Here is a 22,254-nt window from a genome sequence, read left to right on the forward strand (position 1 = left end):
TGCTGTTTCTAGTTTGTGTGCGTGCCTGTGGGAGGGACCTGCCTCTCTGGACCTGTGTTGCTAGGCAACAACCCTGTTTTTCTACTTGTGTTTGCTTAACTTTAACTTCTCTTAGTTGTAAACTCTCATTAGAAATATAGGCACCTTTTGAGGTGAAACAAACTCAACTTGACATTTTCTTAACACATACAGAAATACAAATCAAACATTAAAACTAAAACTCACTCCTAACACCCACAAATGCAACCTACTTAAACTATCTATTTCCTAACACTTTTGCATTCTATGAACCAAATTTTTAAGATAACCATTTATATAGTCTCAATCTTTACAAGGCAAATACATTGATATAAAGAGGGAAAGGAAATAAAGGTGGGGTTGGAGGCAGAAAATAGGCATTGACAATGATGAGAGATCATTCACTTTATTTCAAAAGGTACCTTTTAAAGTGTAGTCACTGTTCTAATGTAGGAAACACAGTAAGAACCCACATAGCAGTGTGAAAATGACCAAAATAGATTATTTGGTTATGTTGGCTAGGGGGGTGCAGGGATTAACTTTGGCTAGGACATGGGAAAACTCCCATTTTTTGAATGTTGTCATGAAATCTTTTATTCCCATTCAAAGGGACAGATGGCAACATAAACAGTGCAGCACTCCTTCAGTGCTGCTCTGGAGTTTGTATAGATGACATGCTCAAATCCTGGAGTGAGATTTGAAGCCACAAGACATGAGTGCTACCAGTTTCAAGTGGATGAAGAAAACAAATTCTCACTTGAGTTTGCAGAGTGCTTGCTTTCAAACTGAACAGTCAGATGAGATGAAACCCACTTTTGAGTATTTGCAAATTTAGAAGTTTTGATTTAAGTCTTACATCTGTACTCTTTACAGTTGGGCATCCAGATGCCAGAATGATCCAATTCATAAAATGAATAGTTCAAGATTTCATCTGTAGCTCTACACTTGGCGTTTCATTGTTGAGAAATGGTAGGTATACATTTAAATTGAAAAATTGCGATCATATTGAGAGCTCATTAAAGTTGGAAGAACTGGACGATATACTTCAATGACAGGATGATCATAGGTTTATTTTATTGCAAACATTCTTTCAGTATACAGTAGCTATGCTATTTGCATCCAGTTCTAAATCAACTGTTCCAAAACCCTCAAAATGATGTTGGTATAAGTAATTTTCACAAACAACAAAAATTGATACATCTATTCACAAGCCATAAAAACAGACTGAATATATGTTTATACTCTGTTGGCTGTTATTGCTTGAAAAAGCTGCATTTTTGGATCCTTTTTTCAGAGTCCATGGATATGCCTGAGTCAAACTGCACTGTCACACACAGCTGTAAAATGCTGGAAACATGGTAGAAAAAAGTAACACTGCAAAGGATTTGAGCCTGCTAGAAAAACTTTCACAGCAAAATATATTTTCTTTAAAGAACTTTTTTTGTTAGACCAGAGAATTAGCTGTCAAACTATGCATCGTACTGTAATAATTCCAACACTACTGCCAAAGGTTTGTCATAGTTTAGTTGGCTATTCAGTATGCACAATGCAAAAGTTGTTGCTAGCCTGCAACAATATTGCAGATAATGCCCATGTACAACTATCACTTATCATCTAAAAGGTTTAGAAGAAAATAGGTTTTTTTTTAAACTTGGGTTACCTGTTCAAGTGAAATGGGCAAGAAATGTATAAGTTTGAGTTCTAATACTTTAAAACTTAAACTGGGCTAGTGTTTCTAATTTTGTCCAATATAATGCAGACATCACAAAATTTGCCTTAGGCTTACTGCAGGACTGAATGACCCAAAGACTATATTAATCAAATTTTAAAACTTGTCAGCCATGATTTCCCAAAAATCACTTATTGAACACCTTTCAAAATTTTGCAGGACCACTATTTCAAGGTGATGTGCACTTCTGGAATATTGCTGCGCAATCCCACAAAGCAAAGAGATGCCCCTTTAAGGGTGGGTGGGAAGAGAAGAGGAATCAAGCCCAGTAAAAAAGCAAAAGACACAAAAATCCTAAAATTCAACACTGTTATATTATTTAAAGTCAAATATATCCATCCTAAAAGTATTTTTCCATCCATAAGAAAATTGATAACTGCTGTGATTTGGAAGCAAAGCCGTTTTGTTTTTTCTATTGCTAATCCAAATGCTTGTTACAAATAGTTATTAAACCCTAGAACAGTCTGGTCATAAGTATGCTGGTTAAAAAGTCCTGACCTAATTTAGTACAAGCAAGGGTGGCTTGTATAAAATTGACATTGTACCAAATGACAAGCACAGTACACAATTCATTTGAAATTAAAGATGGCTTTCAATAGCAATACCTCAGATTTTACTCTGAAGCGGTGAACTTCAGACTTGATCTTCATAAATAAGCTTGGAGAACTGTATACATTTCAATTTCACGCAAATAACTTAGTGGTAGGCAACAAATAAAGGGACTTTAACGAATTACCACCAAGAGTTTGGAATAATTAGTTATTAGCTGAAGGCTGCTCTCTTCTGCACTGCCAATCAATCATTCTTAAATGTAACACAGTTCGACCTTAAAATTTTGAAGCTCTTTTTTGTTACTCCCATTCTGCCTCTCTATCCTATCACCTTTTGCTTATTATAGTGCACAATGCATATTACAATGATAGTGCATGCTAGAGAATAATCAGTTCAGTCATTTTGTTTATCTCTTGATCACACAACTGACATTCATGTTGGTATCGCACAGCAGCTAACATACACACTGCTATTGCTGAAAGTCAAATAGTTGGATGTTTAAGGTTGCAACACAGTCCTGATGCTAAGATAATATTCAATGTACTCTTCTGCTTTAGCTATATGCCATTCAAAGGTCCATTTTTTGTGCTACCCTCAATAGCCTCTTGCCCATTACTTTATGGACTTAATTAGATGATAGTTTTAAGACCTAGTAAAGTGTTAAGCAGTGGTGCATAATATTACATAAGATTGGTTATGATGTTAACAATTACATGGTCTTTCTTGAATGTTGAACAATGTTTAAGCTATAAGAGGCACAAATAAAGTGGAAGCAATAAATTTGTTTTGTATGGAATTTTTGGATCCTCATATTTGTTTATTTATGATAAAATAAACACATTTAAAATACAAGATGAAAGTGCTATCCCCTGTAACTGGACTTTGGTAATGCAAAGAAATGGACTTGAAAAATCTTCCAGTTTTACTGGGCAGAAACCCGAAATATTAATGTGTTTTTCAACACGGGTCATTTTTGACAGGTTTTCAACACAATCTCAGACTAAATAAATTGTCTGGCCTAACTTCCTGTCAACAGCAGCAGTTTATCGACTCTGCTCTAGCAGTACTGTGTAAACATGGTCATCTGACTTCTTGAAAACACGCCAACCTAAAGAAACAAGGTATCTGGTTCCATGTAAAACAAATCCAAATTCAGTCAAAAACCAGATCGTTTTCGAAGATTTAATTTCCAAATTCTCTGAAGTTTGAACTACGCAGTGTGGTAGAAAGTAGTTTTGAGATGAAAAGAAAAAATGTTTCCAGCATTTCACTACCAGTTGTATGAGCACATAAAATGTTGAAACTACAAAACCTGTATACAAGATTAAAAACATGGTATAGTTATCAATTAGAAAGCTCGAGCTCTATCACAAAAGAAATTTGTCCCAAATATATTACACAGTGTAATTTCACTGGTTTATACATTAGTGTTTTGTAGAATTCCAATTTTATGTATGAAGTTTCTATGGACAAGTAATTTAAAATGTCGCTCAGCTAGCTGAACCATTAACAGGCAGAAGTATGCAGAACTAATTAACTTTGTACACTCCTAACTGTGAAGAGTTCATTTAAAATAAATGATTTTGGATTGACGATTTCCGCACCCCCCGTAGAATGGATACAGTCATTCACATTTTTCATTCAGGTTGTCTCCTCCTTTAGCATCAGCATTCCATAATCTCAAAGTTTTGCAGCCATAAAATTGATGTGAGGTTTTGCTAGTGGAAAGAGTGGTAGACTGCGCTTGAACACAGTCATGTCTTCAATTATGGTTGGCTAAAAAGGAAAATAGGGTCAGATTATTCAGTTAGTACATTGAAAACAAAAAAACCTGCAAACCCACACAAACCTAGAGCACAAAAAATTATAAGTGTGGGGCCACTTTCCCATCATATCAGTGCTGGCTCTTTTGCTAGAGCAACCCACACCAATTCCAATGCTCGCCCCCAAACCCTGCATCTATGTCCCTCTGCATCTTTTTTGGGATAAATATTTGAAGCAATGATGTCTGCCTCAACCAAACCATGGTAATCTATTCCAAGCTCCATCAACTTTCAACGTGAAATGAATTACTCCTATCTCAGAATATCCCAATTATCTAGCACTGTAAAAAAGTTGGAATTCATTAATAACATTTTGGGTGAGGCTAACATTAAGCCCTACTTTATAATATTTCTCAACACCATAGAGCTTTTTATTTACTAGTTGTTTTTTGTGGCCACTGGAGGTGGGGCTGAATGAAATGTGGATGTTTTTGACCAAGTATGAAGCTGTCTGCTTTGCAACATTTTAAATACAGTTGTTTAGTATTGTGGTAGTCAAGGGTTTTCTTTCTCAGGCAGTTGGTTAAAAATATTTTGTATATTACTCCCTTATTGCAGACTACTTTGAATTACCTAGAATCCAAGCCCCAAATTCAGAAAGCTGCCAATTAATTCCACTTTCCACTTTAAAAATCCCAATTAATCAGCGTTCATGTCATCCTTTCAACAATGTGCAATCATTCAACAAAGATTTCACAGTTAGGTTTTCTTGGATGAATGAAAATGGCATACAATTAGGCCCCAAAAATATAACACTTGAAGTGGACAGTTTGAACTTTGAGCGAAGTGTTTTTTAAGATTATTTGTTTATCGGATATGAGCTTTGCTTGCAATGCCAGTATTTTGTTACCCATCCCTAATTGTCCTTAAGGTGATTATTGAACTGCTGCAGTCTGTGATGTAAGTTCACCCACAATGCTTTTAGGAAAGGAGTTCCAGGATTTTGACTCAGCGACAGTGAGGGTACGGTAACATAATTCCTAGTCAGGATGGTGGATGATTTGGCGAGGAACTTGCAGATGGTGGTGTTCCCATGCAGTTGCTGCCCTTGTTCTTCTAGGTGGTAGAGGTTGCAGGTACTGTTGGAGATTGGTGAGTTGCTGCACTGCAACACAGATGGTATACACTGCTGCTAGTGTGCCAGTGGTGGATAGGGTGCCGATAAAGTGGGCTGCTTTGACCTGGATGGTGATGAACTTCTTGTGTTCTGGAAGCTGCACTGATCCAGGCAAGTGCAGAGTATTCCATCACACACCTGACTCTAGCTATGTTGTGGGTAGACAGATCTTGAGGAGTCAGGTGGTGAGTTACTAGCTACAAAATTCCCAGCCTCTGATAAACTCTTGTAGCAAGAATATTTATATGGCTGGTCCAGTTAAATTTCAGGATGTTGATAGTGTTAAGACAGCTGAAAGCACAGTTACTAATGGTGGGACAAAGGAGGAGCAGATGCACAAGGTGCCAGAGATCAAGTAGGGTTGAAGGAAGTTAGGGATAGGGAGGGCCAGGGGCATAAAACAGGATTTAAACACGACAATGGGAATTTTAAAGTAGGCATGGAGGTTTTAGGAATCAATGAAAGTCACGGAGGACAGGGTGATGGGAGAGTAAAACTGAAGTCAATGGAAAGTAGAGGATTGGCGATCAGCTAGCATTGGACTAGTCGAGTCTGGATGTAACTGAAGCATGGATGAGAGTTTCAGCAGCAGATGAGCTGAAGTAGAGATGCAGCTGTCTTTGTTATGCAGATGACAAGGCCAGAAGCTCAGTTTTGAGCATCAAATAAGTTGAAGTTGCATACTTCAAACAGAGCTCAGAGGAAACTTTCCACTGGTTGGAGTCAAACCTAGCACAAAGGACGATAGTTGTGGTTGTTGGAGGTCAATCATCTCGGTCCTGGGATATGGCTGCAGGAGTTCCTCAGGATAGTGTCCTAGGCCCAACCATCTTCAGCTGCTTCATTAATGACCTTCCCTCCATCAGAAAGTCAGAATTGGGGACGTTCACTGATGATTGTACAATGAATGTTCAGTACCAATCGTGACTCCTCAGATGCTGATGCAGTCAGCGTCCATATGCATCAAGATCTGGACAATTTTCAAGCTTGGACTGATAAGTGGCAAGTAATATTTGTGCCACTCCAGTGCAAGGCAATCTCCAACAAGAGAAAATCTCATCTCCCCATGACATTCAATGGAATTACCATTGCTGAGTCCCCCATTAGCAACATCCTGGAGGGGGTTCCCATAGGCTGAAAACTGAACTGGACTAGCCTTATAAATACTGTGGCTTCAAGACAGGTCAGAGGCTGGGAATTATGTGACGAGTAACTCTCCTCCTGACACCCAAAACTTGTCCACCACAAGGCATGGGTCAGGAGTGTGATGGAATATTCTCCACTTGCCTGAATGAGTTTAGCTCCAGCAACACTCAAGCAGCTCAACACAATTCAAGACAAAGCAGCCTGTTGATTAGCACCCCATCCACTACCTTAAACATTCACTCCCTCCATCACTGATGCACAGTAGCAGCCGTGTGCACCATCTACAAGATGCACTGCAGCAACTCACCAAGACTCCTTCGATAGCACCTTCGAAACCTGAGTTCTTCCTCTGAGAAGGACAAGGACAGCAGATTCATGGGAATAGCACCACCTGCAAGTTTCCCGCCGCTCATCATCCTAACTTGGAAATATATCACCGTTCCTTCACTGTCATTGGATCAAACCCCTGGAACTCCCTTCCTAACAGCACTGTGGGTGTACCTATACCACAGGGACTGTTCAAGAAGGTGGCTCACAAACACCATCTCAAGGGCAATTAGAGATGGGCAACAAATGCTGGCCTAGCCAGCCACACCTACATCCTGTGAAAGAATAAATTAAAAAAATGATGGTACAGAGTTTTAAGTGGGTGCATAAATAGAAAGTGAAATACAAAATAATCTGGCCAGCTCAAGTGGGTTCCAAAGACCTGGGACTTTGGTGGAAGAAAGCAGATTGATAACAAAGATGCAGACCACCTTATTAGCGTCTGAGTGTCCCATATTTTTTATTCATTCATGGGATGTGGGCTTAGTTCCCTAGTTGCCCGAGATACGATGATGCTGAGCTACCTTCTTGAATTACTGCAGTCCAGGTGGTGTAGTACACCCACAGTGCTGTTAGGAAGGGAGTTCCAGGTCTGTGACCCAGCAACAGTGAAGGAACGGCAAAATATTTCCAAGTCAGGTGACCGACTCTGGGGGGGCCAGGGGAGAGAAAAATTTCCAGGTGGTGGTGTTCCCATGTATCTGCTGCTCTTGTCCTCCTAGATAGTAATGGTCATGGGTTTGGAAGGTGCTGTCGAAGGAGCTTTGATGAATTCCTGCAGTGCATCTTGTAGATGGTACACACTGCTGCTACTGTGCGTCAGTGGTGGAGTGAGTGAATGTTTGTTGATGTGGTGCCAATCAAGTGGGCTGCTTTGTCCTGGATGGTGTCTAGCTTCTTGAATGTTGTGGAAGCTGCACTCATCCAGGCAAGAAGAGTATTTCATCACACTCTTGACTTGTGCCTTGTAGATGGTGGACAGGGTTTGGGGACTCAAAGGGTGAGTTACATCCTGCAGGATTCTTTGCCTCGGATTTGCTCTTGTAGCCACAGTATTTATATGCCTAGTCCAGTTCAGTTTCTGGTCAATGGTAACCTCCCGGATGTTGATAGTGGGGGATTCTGTGTTGGCAATGCCACTGAATGTCAAGGGGCAATGCTTAAGATTCTCTCTTGTTGGAGATGGTCAATGCCTGACACTTGTGTGGCACAAATGTTACTTGCCACTTGTCAGCCCAAGCCTGGATATTGTCCAGGTCTTGCTGCATTTAGACATGGACTGCTTCAGTATCTGAGGAGTCGTGAATGGTGCTGAATGTTATGCAATCATCAATGAACATCCCCACTTCTGTCCTTCTCATGGAAAGAAGGTCATTAATGAAGCAGTTGAAGATAGTTGGGCCTAGGACACTGCCCTGAGGAACTCCAGCAATTATGTCCTGGAGCTAAGATGACTGACCTCCCAACAACCACAGCCATCTTCCTCTGTGCTAGGTATGACTTCAACCAGAGAGTTTTCCCTCCCGATTCCCATCAACTCCAGTTTTGCTAGGGCTCCTTGATGCCACACTCCGTCAAATACAACCTCGATGTCATGGGCAGTCACTCTCACCTCACATCAGGAGTTCAGCTCTTTTGTCCATGTGTGAACCAAGGCCAAAAGGAGGTCAGGAGCTGAGTGGCCCCAGCAGAACCCAAACTAGGCATCAGTGAGCAGGTTATTGTTAAGCGAGTACTGCTTGATAGCACCATTGCTTTACTGATGATCGAGAGTAGACTGATAGTGCGGTAATTGGCTGGGTTGGATTTGTCCTGTTTTTTCTGTACAGGATATACCTGGGCAATTTTCCACATAGTTGGGTAGATGCCAGTGTTGTAGCTGTACTGGAACAGTTTGGCTAGGGGAGTGGCAAGTTCTGGAGCACAAGTCTTCAGTACTATTGCCAGAATATTGTCAGGCCCATAGCCTTTGCACTATCCAGTGCCTTCATGTGGAGTGAATCAAATTGGCTGAAGACTGCATCTGTGATGTTGGGGACCTTTGGAGGCAGAGATGGATCATCCACTCAGCACTTCTGGCTGAAGACTGTAGCAAATGCTTCAACCTTACCTTTTGCACTGATGTGCTGGGCTCTTCTATCGTTGAGGGTGGGGATATTTGTGGAGTCTCCTCCATCGGGTTATTTAATTGTCCATCACCACTCACGACTGGATGTGGCAGGACTGCGGAGTTAGATTTGATCTGTTGGTTGTGGGATCGCTTAGCTGTCTACCACTTGCTGCTTATGCTGGTTGGCACACAAGTAGTCCTGTGTTGTAGCTTCACCAGGTTGATAGTTAATTTTAAGGTGTGCCTGGTGCTGCTCCTGGCATGCCCTCCTGCACTCTTCATTGAACCAAGGTTGATCCCCTGGCTTGATGGTAAAGGTAGTATGATGGATATGCCAGGTCATGAGGTTACAGATTGTGTTCAAATACAGTTCTGCTGCTGCTGATGGCCCATAGTGCCTCATGGATGCCCAGTCTTGAGTTGCTAGATCTGTTTAAAATCTATCCCAATAGCACGGTGGTAGTGCCACACAACACAAAGGAGTGTATCCTCAACATTAAGGCGGGACTTTGTCTCCACAACAACTGTGCAGTGGTCACTCCTACCGATACTCTCATGGACAGAGGCATCTGTGGTAGGCAGGATGAGGTCAAGTATGCTTTTCCCTCTTGTTGGTTCCCTTACCACCCATTGCAAACCCAGTCTAGCATCTGTCTCCTTTAGGACTCGACGAGCTCAGTCAGCGATGGTGCTACCGAGCCACTAATGGTCTTGGACATTGAAGTCCCCCACCCAGAGTACATTCTGCGCCTTTGCACCCTCAGTGCTTCCTCCAAGGTGATGTTCAACATTGAGTACTGATTCAGCAGCTGAGGGAGGGCAGTAAGTACATGGTAATCAGCAGGAGGTCTCCTTGCTCATGTTTGACCTGATGCCATGAGACTTTCATTAGGCTTTTAATTCCAGATTTTAAACTGAATTCAAATTCCACAGTGGGATTCGAACCTGGGTCTCCAGAACATTACTAGTCCAGTGACAATACTACCGTGCCATCGCCTCCCCCTATTAACTCATTCCCTCCACCAAGGATGGTGGAGCAAATCCACTTAGGGGATTTTCTAACTTTATATTCAAAAACTTTTGAGTTGGTAGTTGTGGATACTAAGCTCATAGCATAAGCTATATGCTGAATGTGGATCATCTGATGAGTGAACTGAAGCCCATGAAGCACAATTAACTAACTAACTTTCTACTGTGCACTGTATCCAAGGAAGCAGCGCATCTGGAATATACTTTGAATGATGAAGTGAGACATTCAAGCAGACAGAAACTGATGGCAGTGCAAGAAATAAAATGAATGGAAATTAAAAGGCAATTCAGATTTCTTAGGAGCTATAAAGAGAAAAAGAAAAAAGTGAACAACAGACTTGCAGGGTATGTATGCTTTAGGAAAAATAGAGAAGAATGGGAAATTGTATGGAGACAGGCAAGGTTTAAACATCACTGAGGAAGGGGCACTAGGGAATGGCAGAGTGTCTCCAAGTGGATTTACAAATAGAAAAGGGTAAGAGAGATACTGCTAAGAATGTGTTACAGGACACTGCAAAATAAAAAGGAATGGATGTACTGCTGTGGGAGGGCTTTAAAAAGTTCAGTACTGAGGCCTGAGTTGTAATCTTGAGAACTTCAATCATCTTCACATAGTTTGGGATTTATTATGGGGTAAATCTGCATGCACAAGGGATTTTATTCAAGGTACTTAGAGTGTCTTTTCTTAAGCATGTTAAGGAACCCACGAGGGAAAAGGAATGCTGGATTAGTTTTGAACTAATGGAAACAGTAATAAACCAAGTTGAAGTAAATCAAACTTAGACTTCAGTGATTGCAGTGCTGCTTCTATGAGGAATAAACAGAAAATACAAATCAGCTAAGAAAAGAGATTTCAGGAGATGATATTTGTGGAGGGGTGGGAGATGGGATTAAATACTGCATTAAAAGGAAATAATATGGGAAGACTAGTCAATGGGAAGGATGTACAATAGACATGAAAAAGCTACAAAGATTTTTAAAAGTAAAACATTGCAAGGCAGTTAATCTCAAAAGGACCTGAACAAGTTAGGTCAATAAACAGAAAAGTGGTGGATGGACTTCAACACAAGTGTGAAGTCATGAGATTAGGTAAAAGTTGAGAATCAAACAGTAACATGTGGTAACAGGGTAAAAGAACAGAGGAATTTGATGATTAGGTCATTAAAGCAGTTCAGTATTCACAGGTGGTCAAGAAAGTAAATAAGCAATTTTGAAGTTGTTTCTGGCATTGGCAGGACTGTACCTGTGTTTAATTTTGGTCTCTTTATTACAGGAAAGATAAAGAATTACTGGGTAGCAGGGGATGGTCCAAAGTAGGGAGACAAGGTTGATTTCTGAATTTAAGAAGGCTAAGTTATGAGCAAAGATTGTCCACCCTGGACCTGATGGATTTGGAGGTAGTCAATATTTTTTTCAGGGCTATGGAGAAATTAGATCCAAAGTTTTTCTGTTGGCATAGGATTCAAACAAGAAACAAGATAAAAGTTAGGAAATGAATGGAAACTTGGACAAAATCCTTTCAGTCAGAGAATGATGGAAATAGATTACTAGGAGTGCTGGAACAAAAAATAGATTTTTTTTTTTAATATAAAGGACCTTAGCAAATCCCTTTTAGAAAGCAAGATTCAGAGCAGATGAGTTCCAGGAGTAGAGAAACTGATAGGAAGTTTGTCTCTTACACTATAGCAGCCAACAGCCTTTGCCTCCTCAAAACATTACTGTTACAGTGAAACAGTAAGCTGAAGCCAGGAAATTTATCCAGAGACAGGGATCCAAATGACAAGTGATAGCATCATTTTGAAGCAACCATCGTGCAATTCAGAGTGGTAATACTAGAAACATGGCAGCAAGTCCCTGGACTGTCTCAACCATTGATTTTGCACAGTATGGGGGAGATCAATCTGGGAGGGGTGGAATTAGTAATTTATGCACCAGCAAAAATTAGGGTACAATTGTGGTGAAGGTAATTCTAGTACCTTAAAGGAAAAATAAAAGGATTGTTCTGCTGACATCCCTGAGTTTAGAAGTTTGCGGGATGATTGAATTGAGGTTTAGAATAATAGAGATTTGAAAGGGTATAGAGAGATAAACTGTTTCCTTTGGTGGAAAAATCTAGAAGGCATAATCTTAAAATTATATCTAGACCAGTTGAGTGAAAGCAGGAAGCAGTTTTGTGTTCCACACAAAAAAGGATAGTAAAAAGCTGGAACTTACACTCCATCCACCCACCACATGCCCCACCCACCCATCCCAAAGAAAAGGTGCATATGCTGAGCCAATTAGAATTTTTAGGTCTGAGAAGGATAGAGTTTTGTTAGGCGAGTTATCAAGAGATATGGAGAAGGCAGGTGAATGGAGTCGCTATACTAATTCGCCATAATCTAATAAATTGGCCAAACAAGCTTGGAGAGCTGATGGCCTACTCCTGTTCCTATTAACGTAGAAAAATGTCATCTGAATCTTGCTGTAAAATTTACTGAGCTCTTTTGATTTTCATGGCTTTCCAATCAATATCACTGTTTCTGTTAAAAAAAAAATCGCAGTGGTCAAAGCTTGACAATGCTGTAACTTTGGCACTGAACAGCTTTAAAGAACCATGAGTGTAATGGGCAAATATAAACAAATTTTAATAATTAGTGTTAGGACTTCAAAAACACCAAAAGAACTGTAACTATATTTATTCATTAGTCAATTTGGAAACTTTCAATATGTATTACTGAAGTAGGAGGAGGAAATAAATGCAATCAATAATCTCAGTTACCTGGGGCAAGGGTGGTGCAGGAGTCAGGTTGACATCATTTTGACATGGTGCTTGTTCAACAACAGGGCCTGGAATTACATTAATAGTCATATGTAAATGATCAGCACTTAAAAAGGGACAGGTTTAGTAAAGTTTTTTTTCTAAAAAGACAGATCATTGCATCATATGGTAAAAATGAATCAACTGCCTTAATGTAGTATTAAATGCTGGATTTTATGCAAAATCATTAATATATACAAAAATCTATTAAAAATGTTCTCAATACAGGATCTGCAGAGGTTGACATTCAATCTTCACTCCACAAAACTCAATTTTCTTTTTATTCATTCATGGGATGTGGTCGAGGCTGGCTAGGCCAGCATTGACTGCCCATCTCTAATTGCCCTCGAGAAGGTGGTGGTAAGCGGCCTTCCTGAGCCGCTGCAGTCCATGCAGTATAGGTACACCCACAGTGCTGCTAGGGAGGAAGTTCCAGGGTTTTGACCCAGCAACAGCAAAAGGAAAGGTGATATAGATCCAAGTCAGGATGTTGTGTGGCTTGGAGAGGACCTTACAGGTGGTGGTGCTTGCATGCATCTCCTGCCCTTGTCCTTCTAGGTCGTGGAGGTTGCATGTTTGAGAAAAAGTGTCATTTTTCCAATTGTAATTAATTCAGTTACAATTTCTGCTTTTTCACCATTCTGTCAGGATGCTTTAAAATGAAAACTGTAGGAGGGTGTGGTAAGTAAGAAAATGATTGCTCAACTTGTACTTAATTCCTTAATCAAAATATTGGGAGCAAGACAGGTTATGTTGCTGTGAATTTAGACATGTAGCTTCCAGTAGCATGTTTCCCAGGTGGCTGAACTATACAACTGCTCTGGAGCCAAAGAGCCCCAAAATATCAGTTCTGACGAAAGGTCATCAACCCGAAACATTAACTCTATTTTCCTTATTACAGACATTGCATTTTGCTGAAAAATTTCCAGCATTTTCTGTTTCTATCCCAAAATATTAACAATGTCAACATTTCCGCAATGGTCAAATGTATGTTATTGCATATTCCCTCTGGACAGATACTTGCCGAGTAATTTGAATCAGTCCTTGAAATGAAATATAACCACATGGATAGACAGATATATTCTGGGGAGGAAGAAAGCAGCCAGTAGGGATGATGCTAAATGGGATGCAAGTGTTGTGTTATTTCCCAAGGATGTGTGCCAGAACAGCTTTTGTTTGGCATTTATATGAATGATTTTGAAGTTTGGTTGTTTTATTTATTTTTTCATGGGATGTGGGCATTGCTGGCAAAATCAATGTTTGTTGCCCATCCCTAATTACCCTAGAATTGACCTTGCTAGGTCATTTCAGAGGGCAGTGGGTCTGGAGTCAAATGTAGGCTAGACCAGGCAAGGATGGCAGATTTCCTTCCCTAAAGGGCACTAGTGAACCTGATTGGCTTTTATGACAATCGGTAATAGTTTCATGGTCATCATCACTGAGGCTAGCTTCATATTCCAGATTTATTAACTGAATTCAAATTCCACCAGCTGCCGTGGTGGGATCTGAACCCATGTCCCCGGGGCATTAGCCTGGGTCTCTGGATTATTAATTCAGCGACATTACCACTACGCCATTGTCTCCCCAAATTAGTGAGCATTACAAATTGAGGAAACGTATAAAAGACTGGGTGGAGGACAGACGGACTAGTTGAGTGAACAGATAGGCAGCAGGTGCAAATAGTTGCAGAGAAATGTGAATGACATTTTGGGAAAGAGAACAGTTGACAGCAGCTATACTTTAAATGGCAATATTTTTATAGATTGAGGAACAGCTATACTTTAAATGGCAATATTTTTATAGATTGAGGAACAATCAGATCAAGGGGTGCAGATAAATAGCTCTCAAAGTACAAATGCAGGTTGAAAAAAAAATCAAAAAGGCAAACAGAATTCCAGTTTTATACATAGGAGCATTGGATATAAAAGCAAGGTGCCAATGAAATTATATAAAACATTGGTTAAGCTACAGCCATGAACACTGCTTGCAATTCCTGAGACTCAATTCACGGAATGGCACCACATATTTTTCCAAACGTAATTTGGGGAAAAAAAAAAAACAGGCTTTTTTCATCAACAATGTTAGAGGATGATCAAACAATTTTTCACAATTACAGAAATGGGAGAAGATAAATGGTGAAAAACTGTTTATACTGGATAGTGAATCGGTAATGTGGAGACATAGGCTCAGGATCATTACTAGAAGATTGAAAGAGAAATTTGAAAATATTTTTTCCAGCAAGTTAGATCATGGAATGCCTATCACAAGTGGCTATTGAAGCAGTCTAAAACATTATTTGAAAGGGTACTGGATAAATGTTTAAAAACAAAAACAGTGACAGGATATGGGGGAAAAGAGGGAAATGTCATTAGAATAGATAGATCCGACTGAAAGCTATCACCTGCATAGGTGAAAAGGGCCAACTAGCCTGTTTCTATGCAATAATTTCTACTGCTTCTTCAAACTGAAACACACCCTTGAGACTTCTCCCTTTCCTTTTAAAATGGGAATAGTAGATGCAACATTCCATCGGAAAGAACCCAACTTTATAGTGTCAGGATATCTGTGACAAACAAAAGGGGTGTGAATGCTGCCACAAATATTTCAAAACTGTGTCAGGGAGATCCTGTGCAGCAGAAACTAATTTATTATATTAGAACCAGCAATACATTTAAACAAATGCAGTTCCACAAGCTTGAACATGCATTAGTACTTTGAAATTGCAGGTGACTTTTTTTTTGCTGGGGGGCAGGTATCTTCTCTATGATTGGGTGAGATTCATATAGTGAGTGAATCCATATGCTGCCCACAAAAACTGCATAAGTTTCAGTTTACAGGAGATGGGGACCTGCACATGGTTGAGTAGTGGGAGAATTATAAATACGTTTCTTAGAAAGGGACATTTTAGGTGAAGTGTCCAGACCTGCCTAACCCCTTAGTTTCAATGTTTTCACATAAAATGCAGAAATATTTTGAGCTTGTAGATAGGGACACTAAGAGGTTCAAAGCCAGGTGGTATATTTCTTTCAACTGAGAAACTAAAAAAAAAAAATCACCCAAGCACAGGAAATGAAACACACAGGTGGTAAAAATGGAGAGAATATTACACGGGACACAAGCCTTTGTTACAGATTCTGTGTCTGCACCTCTTGTGTTCAGTGCCACTGACTGCTTCTGCTAGCCTACATTCTCCATAAGCAGAGGTGTCTCTTTGGGTCATGCCATCATTTAGCTAGATATTGGCAGCAAAGTGTAATAACCAAATTAACTGGCACCAGGACTTAGAAGTGAGATCTCGGTCTCTCTCACTACCTCATTGTGGACTATCATCCAGAGAGAAATAGGCAGGTAATGGCCAACCTCTGACCCCTTACCTCATTTCTCTCTGCTGAGGATTGGCTTGTTGGCCCAATAAATCACTTACCACTTGAGAAAATCTGCCACTCCAGCTTGTTTTAGAGCTATGAAAACAATACTGCAGGAGCCAAGCCCTCTATTACACATCTTGAACGCAAATCATTCAAACATTGTTAGGTGTAAACATCTCTAGGAAGTACTGGGCCCACCCCATTATTTCAAGCTAAAAGTGTACTTGAGAAGACACTTTAAACACCAAGTGGAATTGTGTATGAGTGTCCATGTTGTTTGTATTGAGGTTTTCCCTCGGGCTGTATGACTCACATTGAATGCATCATAATTGTATTGAAGCACCTCAAAATGCAACATGTCAATAACTTGAATAACCTTTGCATTGTCTGACTGTCTGTAATGACCATGTTGAGATGTCTGTAATGTTCATTGATTGTATTGAAGCACATTGTGATCTATGTGGAAAAGTTGAATCGGATTGCACTTTGTGATGGGCATTTTGAAATGTTTTGTAACTTTTTCAGATATTTTATGAATAAAGTATATTTTTCCAAAAAAGTTTGACACATAGCTGACAAACAAGAAATTAAACTAAACTGACTTCTTGCCTCAATTGTTTTGTTATAACCCTTTTCCATGAGTTTTGGAAAATAAAAGATTTCTAAAATGTTTTTATCACCAGCTGAAAGATAGATGTAATTTCATTGCCCTTTAATCTGACTACATGGAGCCAATAAGGCATTTTCTTTATCTAATTTTTTTAAACGTGGAACATTTCAGGAATTCAAATCAGCATTCAAGCACTTCCAATATAGGTATGGCATGGCCAAATCTAGATGAAAGCACCTTCTGCTTTGCCCTAATCTCAAAACAGCAGAGTAAAATTTTCAATTTCCTATATCAATTAAACTTTTGGCTACGCAAACTGAGACTAGCAATTTAATGCTCATGTGGATAATTTTATGGTGTAAAAATGAACCTAGTCAGAGCAAAGTTAACACTTTGCAAATTACGTTCAGATATAAAGGGCTCTTAGTAAATAACATCTCTTGCCATAGGCTGAATTTATACGTCCTGACCTTTAAAAGGATATTGTGATCATCTGGAATAATCGCCAATATACTGATATAATCTCACCGGTATTGTCCATTTTCAATAATTCAAATGATTTTTTAAAAAATACTTGCGCGTTAAAAATATTCAGTGCAGATGACAAAGTTGTAATACAAAAACATTTTTGCTGGAGGCTATTTTAAGACAAAAACAAATCTGAGTGTTGCAGTTGATGTATCGAATACTCTTAAATCTGATATTTTGAACCCAAGCTCAAAGAATGAACTAGTCAGTTTAAACATCTGCAGATACTCACAGGAATCCATATCCCGGGACAGAACATGTACAGAGACTTTGCGTCGTCTGGAACCATTGACAGCCAAGAGCTCCTGTAAATAAAAAGCTGTTAATTGACTAATTGCATTATGATAAATAAGAATCTAACTTTGTGAAAAAGATTCATCTGTGCTAGAAGACCAAGATAAGTCATCAAAATGGGTTTAGAACTGATTGAGATAATTTCTCTCAAAGAACGAATACTTGACTGCACATGATTTCCGCCAAGGCTGTTTGCATATTGGACACTAACAAACATCCCTGATTCTTAAAATCATTTTTAGTTAACACTGATGCAAGCCCATAATAAGATATCAGCATTTCAATTTCTTAATCATTAGAATTTCTACAATAGTTTTTTTTAATTCATATATTAATTTTCAGGATGTGGGCATCACTGGCAAGGCCATGATATACTGCCCCTCCTTAACTGCCCTTAAGGTGGTGATGAAACACCTTCTTGAAGCTCTGCAGTGTGTGATGAAGATGCTCCACAATGCTGTCAGGTCAGGAGTTCCACGATCTTTTTCCAGCAATATTGAAGGGATGGTGATATATTTCCAAGTCAAGATGACATGAAACTTGGACGGAACTTTGTTCAGTTCAATCACAAGAACAATTTTGAATATGCACACATACCCATGCACAGACTTGTACGGCAACATGGTGGTCATGTTACTTGGCTAGCAATCCAGTAATAATAGTAGACGAGTTCAAACTCCACTACAGCAATTGGGGAATTAAATTCAATATAATGAAATAACACTGGAATTAAAAAAAAAGAAACTGTCTTAGTGATAGTGACCATGACACTACTGGATTGTTGTTAAAAAAATCCATCTGGTTTACTCATGTCCTTTAGGAAAGGAAACATTCAGTCTTTACCTGGTTTGATCTATGTGACTCCAGACCCACAGCCATATGATAGCCTAGCAAGCCATTCAGGTGTCACCACCACCTAGGGCAATTAGGGATGGGCAATAAATGGTGGCCTTGCCAGCAAGGCCCAAATCTTATGAATGAATACACAAATGTAGTAGATAGCTGGAAGGAATCACAACAGTGCGTGTGGTGTCACCTTTTTGGTTGGTTTGGGGCAAATGGATTAACATTAAAGTTCCAAGTGTACAAATAACCCTAGTCATCATCACAACCCAACACATCCATAATATATTCCCATCTGGTTATTATACATAAAGGGTTTTTCTTCTCCATCCCATAACATAATGGCTCTAAAAAGTAGGGTAAACCCTGTATCCAAAAGGCCCAAGTTCATCTCATTGCCAGCCCAAATCACTGTTTGAATTCAGTTTTACTAATTGCCATAGATTAGGGTAGCATCTGTTGTTCATCTGCAATGCTGCCATAAGGATTGCTAATGTAGGAAGAAAAACTAAACATACACTATGGTAGTGAAAGCCATTCTTCTGTATTGGAGTTGAGGCAAATTGTATGGATCATAACAATCAATGTATCTTGTATCTGGTAGTGTTAAACATGATCCAGACACTAGGTGAACATAGTTTTCTACCCATCAAAAGGTATGCAGTCTTAAAACAAAACTTGGGCCCTGAAGCCAGAATGCTCAAACCCAAGCAACCCAAAAGACTAAAAAGCCAGAGTTCAGCGAAGTTTCATAGTATTTCTTGTTGCGCCAGCAGCTTCTGAATTTAGCTGCACAACTCCTCCTCTTCTATACACTCTTCAATTGTTCACAGCATTACAGTGTCTCCTCCAGATGCAATTAAAATGGAGAACAGTTCTGTGTCATCGTTTCCAGTTTAACTCACCCAATGAGCTGACAAGGCTTAAGTGCATTTAGCAAGAGTTAGGAATCAGACTTGGAGTCATTAACGAGGACAGACAGTGAAAGGGCTAAGTGATTGCTTTGTTCTGGTTTGAATCTAGGGCCTCAGGGTGAAACCTTTCTTGGGTCCCTGCTGGTACAACTCTCAACATTCTAATCTAGCAGAGTTCTTAAGAATCATTCCTGGAAAGGGTCATATGCCCTGTTGGTGCTATTTAAAGCAGTTTAGTTTAGAAGGGTATTCTCCTCTCGGGAGACAGAGAGCTGGTCCATACTGGGAAAGCTACATTTTTTTTTGTACTTAAACCACCACAGGAAAACCCACCAGGCTAGACGAATAGTCACCTCAACCAAAGTAACAAAGCTTTTCTAGCTTTCAGCCCCGACTGAGTTGTGTCTCTGATATGCACTAAGAGGCGCAAGGCTTGAGGAAACTGCTCTTGGGTCTTGTCAAAGGCTACTCCCATTGTGTTAATAAGCTATTTGGGAGTCTCAAGTGCTCTGCTATCTGACTAGAATTGGTGACTAATGGTACTGAACAAATCTGAAGATTGGGCAGGCCAGCAATTATTACTGAGATTTGCTGATCTCAGAACAAGATGACAAGTGCATTTTCTTTATGGTCAGTCTGGGAAGTACACTGTTACATTTGGTTCCCATCTCATCTAAAGTAGTTGGCATGTTCCTTTGTAGAACTGGCACCTCTTTGTGGAGCTGGTTACAACCTCAAGAATGCTCATAGTCAGGACATGTTTCCAAATTTAAAAAAAGGCATGGGCTGAGCTCCTAATAACTATCACACTTCTGGAAGTCATATAAATGCCACACGTACAGGTTACTGGGAAGTCCATCACATTTAATGCAGAAGTTGAAACTGGAAATTAGCTTTGACAGTTGAAGGTAAAAGTTTAATGAGACTGAAATTATGGGTATAACCTGAAATGGCAAAAACAAACATGGTCATCACTGACCAGGGAGATGGGTATCGGAGGTCAAATAAAAATAAAACTTCACCAAAGCATGATTAAAATTCTGGAAAAAAAATCTAATGACTGTGGAAAAATAAACTAAACTGTATGGAGAGATTGCACCCAAAGAAAAAACAGCTAAAAAGAGCTTTTCCATTCTAGACAAACAAATCAAGATTATTACTGAAGAAAAAAGTAAAAGGCCATGGTTGCAGGTCGGAAAGCAGGTCTTTAAACAATTTTTTGTTGTGGGTGGTTGAAAATGCAAGAAAGGTAGACAAAAGGTACCTACCAAGGTGCCCATAAATGTGACATTGCCATTCTAAGAACTAGGTCTCTGGCAATTCATTCCTGGTGGGATTGTAGTAATCCCTACTTATATTTGGCTGTTGAATAAATGAAGGTGGTAATCTGTCCCAATGGAGGCTTCAAATTTTGCATCAGTGCACCAATTAATTCCTGCTCAACTAATATCAGTGACTGGCTTGTCAAAAATACGAAGGTTGAGATTATTTGCATTCCTGGGTGCTGAGGAAATTAAACTGACCAACACAAATTGGGGTGCAGATGCTGTAAAATTCTGCAGTACACTCTGATTTACTCAAAAACTAATCTTGCACTCCAGCCATTTTGCCATGGCTTGAATCATTGGTTAATGACCTACCCTAGTGCTGCATCTGTGCACTCCTTGCACATTGGAAAAATTACAAATGGAACAAACATAATTAACTGCATTTTTTCTGCCTTGGAGGTCTGTACCACTGCTATTCTGCCCGATGGGTTATTACAAACACGTCGTGTCTTTTGGATAAATGGCAGGCATGCTCTCCATCTTGCAAAAATGTCAATGAAAGAACTGTAGGCCATCTGGCAAAGTTAAGTCCAAAATAACAACCTGTGTGGATGTGACAAATGGCAGATTCTCATGTACTACATACGGATTGTTGGCTCCTTTGCTGCAGTGATGAGACCTGGCAACAATCCAGTATATGGTGTAGATAAAGCACTGGACAAAGTCAGTGATGTGCTGTGAATCTCTGAACAGCAAATCAATCCTCTCTGTCATTACTTGGCAAAAAAAGAACAGCTGTAGGGGAGAGCTTATTGCAATGCCCTGAACAGCAGCAATGTTTTTTTTCGGGGGGGGGGGGTTCCGAGGTAGAGTGGGGTGAAGAAGAGAAAGGGAATGAGCAAGTGATGCTTCATGTTGAAAATGAATTCAAAAAGACATCGAAAGCAGCAGACACAGATTAACAGTTAATATTACTCAGACTGGGCACATTTTGATGACAAGATACTGTGGAAGCTAATCCTTGTAAAACAGAATGACCAAAACAACTCAACACTACTCTTTGATGACATACAAAGCAAAGAATTACATTCAAGCACAATCATCTAATTTTTCACTAAAGCTCATGAGCTCCAAGACATGAATGTGTATATTCAAACTGAATTTTGCGTCAAGGATCCCTGCTGTTGCTAGGTAACGGCTTGAGTCATATTTTATATTTTCATCTTTCATTAATGTGCAATCTGTTACATTTGCATCTGAATACATATTAAACCATTCCCTGATAAGAATAAATGAGAAACCATTGTATCATTTGGGAAAAATATTGTAGTGTCACACAATGTACAAAAAATTATATTAACACTAGATGAGAACCATGTCTAGATTAGACACCAAATTTGCTGCAAAGGTTATGTGCTGAATTAATGATTGCTGAGGTCTTTTTACACTAGGAATCACTAAGTAACAGCTGTTGCAGCTAATGTAGTCATGGTTCAAAATGACAGATGTCATGCGCATTTAATTTAAAGCATGAAAAGAAATGTGGTACACCTTTGTGTTATGAAGACCTTACAATCTAGCCAAGTGAAACAACCCTCAAAAGGTGCTCACGTATTTCAGAGAACTGCAGTTTATAATTTGGTACAAGGTAAACTGCAGTTTGCAGCTGTATATATAAACATAGAGCTTTTAATGCCTGAGGATCTGAGTTCCTGATGGAACAGAAGGTCATCCGGCTCACTGATTCATTGGAATTCGATAAGTCAAAATAGAGTTTT

General features: G+C 39.5%; 1 protein-coding gene across 7 annotated transcripts in view; it reads right to left on the reverse strand.

Annotated features, from left to right (window-relative positions):
- Positions 1-1,067: 1,067 nt before the first annotated feature.
- ide (insulin-degrading enzyme) overlaps positions 1,068-22,254 on the reverse strand; it is a 133,205-nt gene continuing 112,018 nt past the window's right edge. For all 7 annotated transcript variants that reach the window (XM_041209437.1, XM_041209436.1, XM_041209435.1 and 4 more), the window contains 3 exons: positions 17,390-17,462; positions 12,613-12,680; positions 1,068-4,075 (listed from right to left, as the gene is read on the reverse strand). In XM_041209437.1, the coding sequence (XP_041065371.1) occupies positions 3,980-4,075; positions 12,613-12,680; positions 17,390-17,462 (237 nt within the window). In that variant the 3' untranslated portion in view covers positions 1,068-3,979. The remainder of the gene's footprint in view (positions 4,076-12,612; positions 12,681-17,389; positions 17,463-22,254) is intronic.

The sequence above is a fragment of the Carcharodon carcharias genome, chromosome 17 (genome assembly GCF_017639515.1).
Source record: "Carcharodon carcharias isolate sCarCar2 chromosome 17, sCarCar2.pri, whole genome shotgun sequence".
Taxonomy (NCBI): Eukaryota; Metazoa; Chordata; class Chondrichthyes; order Lamniformes; family Lamnidae; genus Carcharodon; species Carcharodon carcharias.